A 15,259-nucleotide genomic window follows, 5' to 3' on the forward strand; every position below is an offset into this window, starting at 1 on the left:
GCTTGAAGAGTAAAAATATGGTAGATACTCCTCATTTTTACCAAAAACCAAGACAAGGAACAAGAGATGGGCTTCCCAAACTCTAGTTTATAACTTGAGGTACAAAAGAGGGGGTAAGAGATCATCTCCAGATTTCTCCCACCAAAGCTACCAAGTCCGCTCAATTAGGTTATTAAAATTTGATCAAACGACTAAAATTATTATAGCTTTTCAGAGGCCCCTATTTGTAACCGTTAAATCAAATTTCAATAGTCCGAATGTGTGGACTTGATGGCTTTGATGGGAGAGATCCGATGTCTTCCCCAATAGAGGCACACAAATTGACTTTTCGAGCACAACTCCGACAACAAGTCAACCATCCATTTGATTTGTTATTGTAAGTTTGTCCATTTACTTATTGGGCCTCAGAGGTTTCTTGATCCATTTTTGGGCCTAAGCTGAGCCGCGCTGTATGTTAACTACTCGTACCACCGACCCTCCGCCCGCATCTAACTTTTGTCTTCTCGGACTTGTCGTGGCGTCTTTGTCTTCTCCCACCAAAAACTGAAAAGTTAGTTGACTAAACCGGCGGCTTCTGAAAACATGGGTGTGGCGGCGAAAATAGCCCCGTCGATGCTGTCGTCGGACTTCGCCAATTTGGCATCGGAGGCCGAGCGCATGCTCAAATGCGGCGCCGATTGGCTCCACATGGACATCATGGTACGCCCTCAATCCATCTCTTCTATTGTCCGATGAATTTCAATGTTTTTTCATTAATACCATGTCTGGTTTTTGACAAAAACCTCGTGTTTGTTTTGCAGGATGGGTAAGTTTGATTTTTGTTGTTGTTGCTGTTTTAGTAATTCCCAATATCTCATGACTCTCAAGTGGCTGCCAACGAATTGGGTTTGCTAATTCTTTTTTTTTAAACAAATTTATTTACTTGGTTAAATTTTGATACAGTGAGTAGTTAATGATTGAATAGATTTTGAAAATTCTGTTAAGACTTGGCGCAAAACTGAGCGCAGTGGTATTCTAGGATTCATACAGCCCGACGGACCTGATCTAGTGGGATAAGGCTTTGTTGTTGTTGTTGGTATTGTTATGATAATTCTGTTAGCTACTGGTTAATAATTGGATTAATGTGTGATTTTTCGTATTCAAGTCGACATCTTTGCATAATCTATCCATGAAGTTGCTTTCTTTGAAAAATTTCGTATGTGCTTACTGAAGACATTGTAATTAATTGATGTTTTATGGTAATCGCAACGTTTGTTTTTTCTCACAAATGTAAATAGTGGGTGGTCTTGTATTCATTTATCTTTCTTACCAACAGGCACTTTGTCCCGAATTTAACACTCGGTGCTCCGGTCATTCAGAGTTTGAGAAAGCACACAAAGTAACTACCTTGACATTGTTTTATGTTCATTTTTATCAAGTATAATGGATGTTGGTATGATGGTATCGTTCCTTTTTTCGCCTACAGGGCGTATCTTGATTGTCACCTTATGGTCACAAATCCACTTGATTATGTCGAACCTATGGGAAAAGCCGGTGCTTCAGGTTTTACATTTCATGTTGAAGTATCTAAAGGTTGGTTGTGGTCGCGAATTGGAATGTTCCTATTTTACTTCCTTTACCTGTTCGTGTGGTATTTTCTTGATACAAAAGGGACTCCCTACTTTTCCTTCATTATCTTTCGTTATCCTTGTTTGTGCAGACAATTGGCAAGAACTTGTTCAAAGAATTAAGTCCAAGGGCATGACGCCAGGTGTGGCATTAAAGCCCGGAACGCCAATTGAAGAAGTTTATCCTCTGGTCTTGCTTCTTTCTTTGTATCTAAACCCCCCACCCCATATAGTTTTGGTGTATATGTATTGATTGACCAGGCTTACTTGCATGACATTTAGTGACCTAGGAAAGACAATCTGATCTTTTGTCATCGTATCCATTGTTTAGTATTCAGTAACTGTCTAATCCGGAGAGACATTTTAATACGGAAGATATTCAAATGATGTTTTGTTATTTACAGATAGAAGGTGAAAATCATGTTGAAATGGTTCTTGTTATGACGGTAGAACCTGGATTCGGGGGACAAAAATTCATGCCAGAAATGATGGAGAAGGTGCGCACACTAAGACAAAGGTACCCTTCGCTAGATATAGAGGTAAGTCAATAATCCCATATGTTTCCTCTCAACACACATTTTAAGGGTTGTTTCTTCCGGGGACAGGTGCTAAAGTTCCTTTCATTCTCATGTCACAGGTAGATGGTGGCTTAGGACCTTCAACGATTGACGTGGCAGCTTCAGCCGGAGCTAACTGCATAGTTGCAGGCAGTTCCGTGTTTGGAGACCCTGAGCCTGCGACAGTAATATCCCTTTTGCGAAGTAGCGTTGAGGGAATTCAACAGAAAAGTTGATACTGGTATGGGCAAGCAGACATCATAATTTGTTTTTATTTTATCAACATACATTTACAGTGTGTACCTCTATGATCGAATTGACATAGTTTTAAAAATGTGATGAGTCTGCGGATGCTTTTTACATCTTACATTTCTTATGTCGTACTTGAATATCATGACATCCCTCGGCTGGCAATTCCTTGATACATTGCATACATTTATGTCGATCTTTTTTATTTGTTATCGCTCATCGGATTGCTTGAGGCTGTATAAATACAACCGTACTGACGATATGTTCATTATCTTTAGGGATTTGTCTCAATCATTCATCTTAGTAGTCAGTTTTCGAATGAGGTTATAAGGTGAATTTAGCCTCACTATGGCCGCCTTGTAAAGAGAGACTTGCATGCAACAAGGATGCCACCGAGTCATTATCTCAAATCAAGTCATCCGTTTTATTTTTTTCACATGGCGATACGTGAATGGTTTGGGTTTACTGACTTGGTAGCATTTTTGTGCATGGAAGTTCTTCCCTACAAGGGAAATCTTCAGTTGCTTACATTGGGAATGTTTGGTTAAAATCGTTTCTCAGCAAATTTTATCCAGACAATCCTGTATTCGACGTTAGCACATGTTTATTTTATATCGAGATTATATTGTTCTCCAGATCTGTGGAGTATAGAGCACATGTACCAGACATCATATGCGATCTGAACACAATGTTTGCATTTGGCATCCACTATTGAATTGTTACATAAAACAAGTATTTTTTTTATTCGAGGAAGATGTAAAAGTGGAGGAATGCTAAGAGACTTTCGTAAAAGTGACTCCGTCATCTTACAATGTAACGTCAATTCTCATGCCAATATTATAAAACAGTACGTCAAAAACATGATGCGGCAGAGAGTTTATGAAGAGTTTCACTTTTAAGAGAATCATTAGCATTTCTCAAGTTATGTTATCCATTTTTAGGAGAGAAGAAATTACTTTAGGAAGACCTATAAAAAAAACATAATGAAACGCTTAATTACATATTTAATGAAACAGAAAAGTGAGAGATCGGATCGATACCTATTACCTATTAGGAAGGAGGAAATCAAGTTCTATTTTTTTATTAACAAGTTTAATCTCACCTGAGCATTGTCGTATAGTACACGTGCGGCCGGACAGTAACGTAACTTTGTTGTGGATGCGCCGGCGGGAGAGGAGAAAATCGCGACTCCCAACTTGTTATGTCGGCAAAGGCATTAGGTTACATCTTTAGGCATGCTCCGAAGTCCCAAGTTGATACTTTGGTTATTATTGTTGACCAAAAGGGAAGTGGTCAGCATGTGTTATCACGTGCCATCCACTGTTGGCCTCTTTCGTTCGTCCATTGCGACTTGGATTTCTTGGAACCGGATCCCATCCGGACTCAAAAAATCTGAGTCTAAGGATTAAATGATCTAGGTAATTGAAATTTGATCAAACTGTTACAAATAGAAAATATCTCTAAAGTTATAATAATTGTAGCCGTTTGATCAAATTTCAATGGTCCAGATCATTTGATCTTTGGGCTTAGTTCATTTGGGTCCGGAGGGGATCCGGTTCCGGATTTCTTAACTTAAATATTTGCCTTGAACGAAATGTGCATTCATCTTTTTTAACTTTAATCTTAGGATGTAGATAATTTCAGTGTGTTTGAAACATGGGTGTACATCACATGCGAAATATAAGTGAAATGACACTTAAAAAAAACATTATTATACTTATATAATGACACGTGGCATACCGCTGGCCAGATGGTATTGAAAAATCTCTCATTGGGATGTGCTTGAAATTTTGAGAAATATGGGAGTTTCCAAAACCATATTTTTACTAATCTGAATCTTAGTTTTTTTTTTTTTTGGAAAGAATCTGAATCTTAGTTAGACTTAAGCCATTGTACAGATGTCAAAGATTGGATAAATTTTGGCGTTCGAGACTAGTCAGACTAGGTGGACTGTTCGACCACCCACTCACAAATGAGTGAACTGTAATATTAGGGTTTTTACCTACTTATGATCTAAGTGGTACCTAAATGTAGAGAGGTTGACTGCTTTGTGAGTGTGTCGAACTTTTTATCTAGTTCTATTGTCAGCCATATAAATTTCTTCAAAGAGTATTATCGAGAGAATTTATATAATATAGAGGTCATTGTACCGTTATTTTTCATTTTGAAATCCAAAACAAGTTTTATGTTCGATTCTCTGCCATTCCGTAAGATAAAAAAATTGATGTGATCAGCCGGGTGGGGGGGGGGGGACTTGACTATTTGATTGATTGGTGAGTGGTGGAGCTTCCCAACCTAAGATCTTCATAACCAACTTGACCTATCAATAAAACGTAGTCCTTTATTTCATGCCTCGCTTTTAAACTACATCACTGTCTCTTCGATTGTATTTCCATTCATTTTTATCCTCAATTTTCTCCAAATCCTGCATCATTTTTATCCATACTGATGTTGCCTGCTTGCCAATTAAACTTTCTTCCATTTTTCATTTCATTTACGAGGATAACGTTTGAATTACATGTTATTATTTTTTGTTATTGATATGTTACCTATCAATAGTATTCATGATTTATCGACACCATTTAAAATGACTAAATAACATCTTGTCTAGAGAATAACGGCTTATGATCAATATCAAACTAGTAACTGACAAATTATGTATCGATAACACGTCGATAATTTTTTCTTTTGATATATTATCTACTAATGTTATTGACGATTTATCAATCCGATATTAACTATCCGTCTTGTTAAATAACAAACATCCTATCCGATGAAAAAGTGTTTATGGTAAGCGACATTTGGAACTTGGGGATAAGTAGCTGCCCATTAGCTAGCATTTGGTAATGGAGGATGGATGGATTAGCCCAAGGTAAGGACTAATTAAACAACTCCTTCGCCATCCCCAAGAATCTTGTTCATGAACAACTTTGACAAAATTCTCCCATTCAATTTTCAAAATTATTTTGTATAGATCCAAAATATTCACTTTCACAAAGTAAGTTTTTTAATTGTTTTTATTTTTTGTAGGCTCATGTGGAACTGAGTGGTCAGCCTAGTGGTTCATCGGCATGGCTGCAGCTGCTGCTTCTTCTTCCTTCCTATTTTTCTTCTCACTTCTTACCGTCTCCTGACGCTTCCGGCTGCTACTGCAACGCTGCAAATGCATCATCTGTAGAGAACAAGTGTGCAACTTTCGCGATTCTTCGCACTAACGCGTACTACTCCTCTCTCTCCAATCTGAGCGCTTACTTGGGCCTCAATCCGTTGGTGATAGCAGACGCGAACGGATTTTCAGCTAACACGGAGTTTCTTCCTAAAGACGAACTTTTGTTGATACCGATTGATTGTAAGTGAGGCAGTGGTGGGCTTGCTGATAAGCTTCAGTTGGTGATCCCCTTGAGATGTGCTTGTCCACTTGATTTCATATCCGGTGAGTGAAGGCGAAACAATTTTTGAATTGGCTGTTAAGTTCAATACAACACAAGAAGCTATCGTATCTGCAAATAACAGATCATTCGAAAGCTTTAGACCCGAAAGTTTGACACCTATTACATCTCTTCTGATTCCGCTTGAAAGAAAACCTATACTCGGTCCCCTAGCAAAACCCCGGGAAACCAATTTGCGCTTTCCGGTAACTAGCATCCCAGCAATTAGTCCACACAAGAAGAAGGCGAAGATGGACCAGATCGAGTTGTATGTCGTGCTTAGCGGAGTTACTGTTGGAGCCAGCATTGCTATCGCGGCAGCATTCTTGCTACTTAAGATGAAGAAAAAGAAAACGACTTCACCAAAAGGATGTGATGTGGAGTTGCAACAGCTCAGCCTAAGTGTGAGGACAACAAGTGACAAGAAAGTGTCGTTTGAAGGATCTGAAGATACTTTTGACAGTCAGATCGTCGAGACCACCACACCACGAAAGGCGCTGGTGGAGATGTATACAATTGAGGAGCTGAGGAGAGCGACCGAGGACTTCAGTTCGAGCAACCATATCGAGGGATCTGTGTACCACGGCCGCCTAAGCGGGAAGAACTTGGCAGTAAAGCGCACGCAGCCGGACAGCATTCCGAAGATAGAGTTTGGCCTTTGTCATGACGCAATTCACCATCACCCCAACGTAATGAGGCTGTTGGGAACTTGCTTGAGGCCGGAGGGGGAAGAATCGTTTCTGGTTTTTGAGTACGCGAAGAATGGATCTTTGAAGGACTGGCTCCACGGCGGATTGGCAATCAAAAACCAGTTCATTGCGTCATGCTATTGTTTCTTAACGTGGAGCCAAAGGCTGAGGATATGTCTTGATGTGGCCATGGCATTGCAGTACATGCACCACATTATGAACCTCCCTTATGTCCATCGAAATGTCAAGAGCCGAAACATTTTCCTAGATGAAGAATTCAATGCGAAGATTGGGAATTTCGGCATGGCAAAGTGCGCTGAAAATGAAGCCGAGGATCAGAGCCTTGGGTACATGGCACCCGAATATGTTCAACAGGGTGTGATTTCTCCGAGCATTGACATATTTGCGTACGGTGTGGTGTTGCTAGAGGTCTTGTGTGGACAAAATCCAATAAGCAGGCCGGGCGCCAAGGGAGAAAAAAACTTTTACCTCTCGAAGAAGATCAAATCCGTGTTGAAGTCGGACAATGCAGAGGAGCTAAGAGAGTGGATGGACAGCGCGTTGGGGGATAACTATTCGTTCGATGCAGCTGTCACATTGGCGAATCATGCGAGGGCCTGCGTCGACGAAGACCCTAGTTTGAGGCCTAGTGCAGGGGAAGTTGTCGAGATGTTGTCGCGATTGGTGGAGGAGTCGAAAAGCATGGAGGGAGAGAATATTTTGATCAGTGAGAACTCTTGTAAGCCGCTGGTGAAGGCAGCAGCGGCGGCAAACAATTTGTGAATAAAGCATTGGAGGATGCAAACAGAAGACATGTTCTTCTGGGCGCTGTTACAAATGTTTCTACTTTTGTCTTAGGATCTTGGCATGTAATATCTTTGTTTCCTCAAAATTCAAATAATAAACGGCTTTGGTACTGCTAGCACTAGCTACTTTATAGGCGCAGAGCTTCAATACTTTATAGGCGCAGAGCGTCAACGGTTTTTATTTTTTTTTATTTTTTGAAAGGACTGGCAAATGACTTTGTCACAGTAATCCACCATTTCAAAGTCGGGAAGACTCATAGAACAATTTTAGTCTATTCGGACCACCATCGTGTGATTCACACCCGCAAGGAATAGCATGTTGGATGTGTAATGAGTCTATTTTATACTATTGTTTGGGCCCAAAATAATAGTTTGGGCCGAGTATAGAATCATTCTTAGCCTGGAAGGCCTTGCGACAAGAATGCCATGGATCGTTTAGTACGTGGGCCTCCAAACCTAGGCCGGCTAGGTCATAACGCAAGAAGCCGAGTCCTAGTGCAATGAGGAGTCTCGGCAGGACCCGGAAACGAATCCGGCTCGGTTAAGGACTAGGTTCACAATCCAGTGAAAATAGGACTGGTCGAGTTGGTGCTGATTAGGAGAAGAAGACCTAGTCCGAGTAGGTTTTTAACTCGACCTTGGGGGGAGCCGTTGCTATAAATAGAAGAGGCTGCGCATCATTCAGGCCCCCTGCAAATCAATACAAAACTGCCCTGCGCAAACTCAACAAGAGATTTTTTCTTTCTTTTTCGCTGACACATCTTCCGTTGGCATCAACAGCACTGTGGAAGCAACCAGTGATATCTTAAGTTGGCATAGATAGCTCTGTCACCGTAGAATTAGTCGATCTCGCAGTATCTTCTGTTGGCATCAACAGCACTGCGGCAAGAACGGTTGATTACCTATCCAAGTCTCGGTCGAGGAGGATTTCCGGATCCTTATTGATTGAGGTCATCTCATTAGCCTTCTCGGCGAAGTGAGGTGTTACGGCATATCGAGCTCGGCGCTTTGCTCACCGAGTTATTTTATGATTGGATATTCCCAAGTGGGATTTAGAGTTCGGCATTCGGACGGCCGAACCACGTTCACCATTAAAACTTATATTTGCTTTGAATATTTGTGCCCTTACACTCTGGTGTCGATTCGGCGTGAGTTTACTTTGACAAATAACATCACTGTGACCGAATCTGACAGCGACGACTCGTGAACTTCGTAAGAATAGTAACCTTGTCTTCAGGTTTAAGAGCCCAAGAGGCCGAGACGTGTTCTTTTCTCGATCGCAATCGCAAGACGCAGAAGTCAGCAGCGCACCCAACGCAACATCAACAAAATTTACTCCTCGGCCGAGCTCGGCCGACGAGTTGGCACGCCCCGCATTCACCGAAGGATGTAGTTAGCTTATAGATTACTCGACCTACGCGCCACGTAGGCTTGGTAGTTTCTAGGGTCAACAACTATATATTTTCCCCTATTCTTGGTATATTTTGGTGAGATTTTGATGTTTTATCATGTATTTTCAATGTAGGACATGTGAATCATTTCTAAGCATAAATTAATCAAACGGTGGTATTTTTTAGTGATTCCAACTGGAACGGATTCGTGAGTCTGTTAAGAAGGTTGTGTCAAAATTTCATAATTTTATCTTGAAGTATATGATCGTAGAAAATTAATTTATGCCCATCGTGCGGTGCTGGCAGATTAGGTTACAGAGCTTATTTGCGACTTTTGTGCTGGAAGATAATGGACTTTGGACTTGGGCTCTTCTTGGAACTTGAAGAGGAGGTCTTAATCTTTAATTCTAGCTGTTTTGGGTTTGTTTTGGAGCTATGAAAGTCAAGAAATGTGGCTATTTCTATGCTGGACAGATTTCCTTGTCAGATTTAGATTGTGTTTTTAAGTTATCCTTTTGCTATTATATTTCCTACTTTTTGGAAGACTTTTTTAGGGTTTAGTAAGGATTTTAATTTGCAGTAGTATAAATAAGGCTTTTTAGTCATTAGGGTTTTTTACGCACCATTGAGAGAACTTAGCAAAGCTTTGGAGAATTTGACTTTTTTACCTATAAGGTGTTTTCAATCATTTTTCTAGTTAATGGTGTTTTCTTTAGTTTTTATTATGTTTATGAGTAACTAGTCCTTTTGCTAGGGTGAGGTCACATGCCTTAGCATGATTATGTGATTTTATTAATTTGCTTATAAATAGATGCATACTTGCTTTGAATTATTAATCACCGATATAACAATGTGACAACATTTTATTTGGTGGTCGTACAAGACATGTGATCAAGCCGTCACATGTGATCAAGCCGTCACACCTAAATTCTATCTACAAGGTTGTCCATAAAAAACTTACAAATCCAGACAATAACAAACCGAAAACTTCTCTTAACTTACATCCAAATTAATATAACTACTCAGGAGGATGATAATACTGATGAATTGTGTATACTGTCTGCAACATTGTGAGGACTAGCAGAATAAACGCCGCAACCAAAGAAATAATCGCCCACGGCGTACCAAAATACTCGCGCCTCAGCTTTTCCATCCACTTGTTCCAGTTAGTGTTGTAATGCTGATTCACAGCATCGCAGAGTCCCCCGTAGTAGAATCTGATGACCAACGTGTCACTGTGCAGATGGTTGAAGAACTGCGCAGCGTCTTCCGGGCTCAACCAGTTTGTCAGTATTCCCTTCTCGCAAAGAAGGTCGATGTCCTTGCTCGTATCGATGAGATTATCCATCAGGACGGCGTAAGACGTCATCATCAGGTCGTAGTCGTAGCATTGCTCGAAGGCGATGAGGTTCCTGAAGAGCGGTCCTGTCAGCTCGTGGATTTCTAGTGGTGGAATAGTGAGCAACCCTTTTTCGAACTTTATGTCCATTTCGGAACTTTTTTGGAATTTAATGCCGGCTTCGGACAGAGTTGTCACGTTTGGAAGCCTCTGCCGCTTGATTAGCCGTTGGGCTTCATTTTGTTGGTAGACAGAATTTTCAATCGCAGAATTTTCAATCGGCACAACGATCAGGGTTCTCATGAGATCAAGTATGTGCAGGATATTGGGAGAGGGATGCAGAATTTCTCGGAATCCAGTACCATCGCCCCCGATGAATTGTCTGAAGAAGTGTTCCACAAGGTCGGCGAGGAAGATAGCATTTCCTTCGCTCGTAGTATTCTTCACGGCGGTTATATTGTATAACCGCTCGAGAACAAACCATGGGAGCTGATTTTCTAGCAGGAGAATGTCATGCTGAAGATATCCCAGCATGCAGGACACACTGAAAACAGGGTCGTCAGTGTCGTCAGGGTCGTTCTCGTCTTGTTCAAGGATGGAAAGTCCTTTTCGAAATAGTTCGATTAGGAAGCATCCGTCGAGTACCATCATCTCAACAAAGTCTATCTTGTTGAGATGATCCAATGGCTCTGCGTAACAATTGCGAGCGGGCTTGTCCAAATCCATGACACCTTTGATCAAGGTTTCCAAAGTTAGGTTTGCGTGTGAGAGAAGGCGCTGTAAGTACCAGCCCTTCACATTTTCCATGAGTCGGAATTGATCGCCACAGCGGCCATGGTGATAGGGTCCGATTGAGACGATGTCAGGTTCGTATGCTTGTACGTTTTGTCGCCGAACCTGGTGGGGAACTCTGAAGATGCAGCAGGATGCTGGCAATGGCGAATCATAGAGAAGCTTTTTTGCGATGTTGTTTTTCAATTTTTCTACAATACCGTCATTGTCTATAACAATGGATTCCATGGAAATACTATCATCGGCTTCGTTAATTTTTCTCTCACTTTCCATGACTGCAGATAAATTCTGAACCAAATTGCAACCAAACAAACTCTGAAGTATTTATAAAGGATAATACTTAGCGCATTCGCTTAGAAGCAGGCAACCTTTATATTTATGATAATCACAGTTTGACACATGTGCAGAACGATAAAATAAAATGGGATGGGCTCCATGCACCTGAAAATTAAACAAATGCAATTATGTAGGACGTTAATGAGAAGATGATTCAGCAGATCAAAGAGTAAGTCCTCCATAATCGCAGACTAAAAATACTAACCTTGAGAAGCCACGGGTTGAACAAGATTCAACCACGATCAGTAATTAAATAAGCAAAGATATTTATCTCTCTAAACGCCTTATGCACTCTTATATGGTGTAGGGTTTGTACCAAAATATTATTTATGAGAATGGAAACCTAAATCTTATATCTATAGGCGAGAGTATTAAGTTTCTTACCTATAAAGGAAGCCCTAATTCGCATCTCTTTTAACACCTCCAAAATTGTTAACAAAGAACATAATTTTTTCGTTCCCTATTTCACATCTCCTTAACACCCCTCCTCTCTGTATTTGGTTTGAGTTTGATTGACAGCAGACTTGAAAACTACTATAATTTGCTTTTTAATTAATTCAATTCATATTCTTGTTAGCCGACGTCTTGTCCTTCCAAGTTTGTATTATCTCCCCACTGATAGTATCTAAATCTTTTTTTTTTTTCTAATCTTGCACCATCACATCAAAAGAGACAATTTGAGAGACGTGTGTGGATAAAAACTTCAGTTGGGTAAAGTTAGAAAACGATGGAATTGACCCTACGCCAAGGCTGCTACAAAATTGACCACAACCTAATTAACTTGTGAAGGAGATTTTTTTCAAGATCTAAGAGTGGCCCAGCATTAATTGCACAATATTGTCTCGTATATACCACATATTAGTATTGTATGCGGGAGACTTTGTCATAAAAGATTTATGATATATATATATATGAAGGAGATTTTTTTGAAGATCTAAGAGTGGCCCAGCATTAATCGCACAATATTGTCTCATTCTTGTATATACCACATATTAGAGCAAATCCACGTCTAAGGACTTTGCGCCAGCACCCAGCGCATTTATCCACTCAAGTGAACAATAATAGACTTGAGTGAACAGTAATAGGCCAAGGCATCTCCACCCCTAAAAAAATGCGCTAGCACCCAGCACATTTATTTGGTGTGTTTTTTTTTTTAAGTTTATTTCGGATAAGATTTTTAATCAATTTCGGATAAAATTTCAAATAAACTTAAAAAAAAATACACACTAAAATAAAATTACATACTCATCAAATAAACTTAAAAAAAAACACACTAAAATAAAATTACATAAACTCATCAAATAAACTATAAAAAAAACACACTAAAATGAAATTACATAAACTCATCAAATACACTTTATTCTTCAACCACAAACTTTATTATTTATAGAAAAAAAAAATAACATTTTTAAAAATTTTCTGTATTTTTTTATAATTTTTCTGTATTTTTTTTATAATTTTTAATAAATTTTAATATAGTTAATTAATCTGGACCGTTGGATTTGAAAAATATTCAAATCCAAAAGCCAGAAAGTTGCCACGTGGCCACTTGCCCAGCTTCTTGGTCGGTCAATTTTGAGCTGGCCCAGAGACCAGCATGGGCTGGGCCCCAGGCTGTTGCGCGGGCTGGAGGTAATGGACAGGGTGCTGGGCTGTTTTTTGGACTGTGTGCTGGGCAATGTCCACTCCGATGGACTTGCTCTTAGTATTGTATGTGGGAGACTTTGTCATAAAAGATTTATGATATATATATATATATATATGAAGGAGATTTTTTTCAAGATCTAAGAATGGCCCAACATTAATCGCACAATATTGTCTCATTCTTGCATATACCACATATTAGTATTGTATGTGGGAGACTTTGTCATAAAAGATTTTTGATATATATATATATATTTATTTATTTATGATATATATATATATATATATATATATATATATATATATATATATATATATATATAAAGGAGATTTTTTTGAAGATCTAAGAGTGGCCCAGCATTAATCGCACAATATTGTACCATTCTTGTATATACCACATATTAGTATTGTATGTGGGAGACTTTGTCATAAAAGATCTATGATATATATATAAATCTTTTATGACAAAGTCTCCCACATACAATACTAATATGTGGTATATACAAGAATGAGACAATATTGTGCGATTAATGCTGGGCCACTCTTAGATCTTCAAAAAAATCTCCTTCATATATATAACTATTCAATATCATGTTTTTTTCGTTGTTTTGTAAAAGTAGTGGGGTGAATGCCCACATGCTTCTGGTAAAAGACGAGAAGACTTTAGAATAGTAATATATTTGTTATTATTTGCAGTTATAAAAAAAGGCTACAGTAGTAATTTGTTATTATGTGAAAATTTTCAAAAGAAGCGATCACTTCATATTTTATTTTGTCACGGATATGGCTCTATATAAAGACCACTCCATGTGTAATTGAAAAATACACAACTAAGAAAAGAAGCAAAACAATAATATCAGTATCCCTTACTTCCTATGTAATACTTTTGTGTTATATTTACGAAACTAAACAGTGTAATATTTTGCACCCGCATAGCTCTGCCCCTAGCAAAGGTTATCCCTCTAATTGTTGTCTATTTATAACACGTTATTAGCATATCTCTCTAACCCTAACCAATTCTCATTTCCCTTCGCCGAAAAAGTCTTCCTCCAAGGATTTTACTGATCTTCTTCCTCATCTGCCTTACCTGCCTGATGTACCCTCGTCAAGATCTGCTAGCACATTGCCTGCTCCTAGTTCTTAATATAACAATTACTTATATTTTTGATTTCTTGTTTGGTGTAGCTCCTGACTACTAACCCAGTGTTTATTTATATTAATTTTACTGCGATCAAAGATGGTGTGATACAATCACCCATCTTGAACTGCAGATTTAATTTTACTGCAATTTTAGGTGATGCGGTATAATCACCCACTCTTACTCTGCATATTTAAATTTTCCTACTACTTGAGTGGTGTGGTATAATTGCCCATACTTTGCTTTATTGCTTTAATGAGAATAGGTGCGGTACAGTCGCCATTCTTATTAATCATGTAAATCTTGAACTTGAAGTTTCGAGTGCTTATCATTTTGGCATGAAGATCAAAATGAAAAATTTGTAAGAACCAGAAGTTCTAACACTACATTCCTCCAAAATATATATTGTTGCAAGTTCTTACACATCTTATTTTTTCTTTCAGAAAAGAAAATGGCAAACTTGAAGAAGCTTGATTTTGTTGCCCTGTATATTACTGGGAATAACTACCTTACCTAGGTAGTAGATGCCAAGATCCATCTGGAGGCATAGAATCTTGGAGTAACCATCAAGGAGGAAAACAGTGCATCCTCTCAAGATCAGGCAAATGCCATGATCTTTATCTGTCGCCACCTTGACCAAGGACTAAAGAGTGAGTACCTAACGGTTGAAAATCCATTAGCCCTTTGGAAGGCATTGAAAAATAGATACAATCACCAGAAAACGATGATTCTTCCAAGGTCTCGTTATGAGTGGACACACCTAAGGATTCATGATTTCAAGTTAATGGCTAAGTACAATTCTGCTATGTTTAGAATTAGCTCCGAGATGAAGCGATGTGGGGAAACCATCACTAAGGAAGATATGCTAGAAAAGACTTTCAACTCTTTTCATGCCTCTAACGTGCTCATGCAGCGGCAATATAGAGAGCGAGGTTTTACTGAATACAACCAGCTGATATCTATACTCCTTATAGCTGAACAAAACAATGAGCTGCTGATGAAAAATCATCAGTCCCGACCTACTAGATCAGCACCATTTCCAGAAGTGAATGCTGTCTCGAAGTAAATATCACATCCTTTCATGGCAATAATTACAAAAAAGGACATGACCATAAGCGAGGCTGGTGGAATTGGAAAGACAATAATTGTGGTATCAAGTTTCACAACCAGATTCCAAGGCATAATTCAAGCCCGAACTTCAAGAATGTAAATCGCCACAAAGGAAAAACTCATATGAACAACACTCCTAGAAACCCTGAAGGAGCCTGCCATAGGTGTGGTGG

The 15,259-nt window shown here is 39.1% G+C and overlaps 2 protein-coding genes, 1 long non-coding RNA gene and 1 pseudogene across 7 annotated transcripts in view; 3 read left to right on the top strand and 1 right to left on the bottom strand.

Moving 5' to 3' along the window:
* The first annotated feature begins 473 nt into the window (after positions 1-473).
* On the top strand, positions 474-2,531 carry LOC126583975 (ribulose-phosphate 3-epimerase, cytoplasmic isoform). Its single transcript, XM_050248540.1, has 7 exons — positions 474-699; positions 801-805; positions 1,316-1,378; positions 1,466-1,572; positions 1,700-1,797; positions 2,012-2,146; positions 2,245-2,531. Exons 1-7 carry the CDS (start codon positions 583-585, stop codon positions 2,398-2,400), a joined length of 681 nt encoding a protein of 226 aa, XP_050104497.1. The 5' UTR covers positions 474-582; the 3' UTR covers positions 2,401-2,531.
* Positions 2,532-4,069: 1,538 nt separating this feature from the next.
* On the top strand, positions 4,070-7,393 carry LOC126582497 (protein LYK2-like; annotated as a pseudogene).
* Positions 7,394-9,537: 2,144 nt separating this feature from the next.
* Positions 9,538-15,259, bottom strand: part of LOC126634641 (UPF0481 protein At3g47200-like) — a 44,468-nt gene continuing 38,746 nt past the window's right edge. Inside the window, exons 1-2 of one of the 5 annotated variants that reach the window (XM_050305171.1) lie at positions 11,400-11,701; positions 9,538-11,299 (exon numbers count right to left, since the gene is read on the bottom strand). In XM_050305171.1, the coding sequence (XP_050161128.1) occupies positions 9,746-11,131 (1,386 nt within the window). In that variant the 5' untranslated portion in view covers positions 11,132-11,299; positions 11,400-11,701 and the 3' untranslated portion in view covers positions 9,538-9,745. Of the gene's footprint in view, positions 11,300-11,399; positions 11,702-15,259 lie in introns of those variants that run through there. The other 4 variants (XM_050305172.1, XM_050305177.1, XM_050305175.1 and 1 more) reach the window with 4 other exon arrangements.
* Positions 9,976-15,259, top strand: part of LOC126634647 (uncharacterized) — a 43,207-nt gene continuing 37,923 nt past the window's right edge. Inside the window, exon 1 of the long non-coding RNA XR_007627412.1 lies at positions 9,976-10,039. This is a non-coding gene — a long non-coding RNA (uncharacterized LOC126634647). The remainder of the gene's footprint in view (positions 10,040-15,259) is intronic.

This window comes from Malus sylvestris, chromosome 9 (assembly GCF_916048215.2).
Source record: "Malus sylvestris chromosome 9, drMalSylv7.2, whole genome shotgun sequence".
In the NCBI taxonomy this organism is placed as follows: Eukaryota; Viridiplantae; Streptophyta; class Magnoliopsida; order Rosales; family Rosaceae; genus Malus; species Malus sylvestris.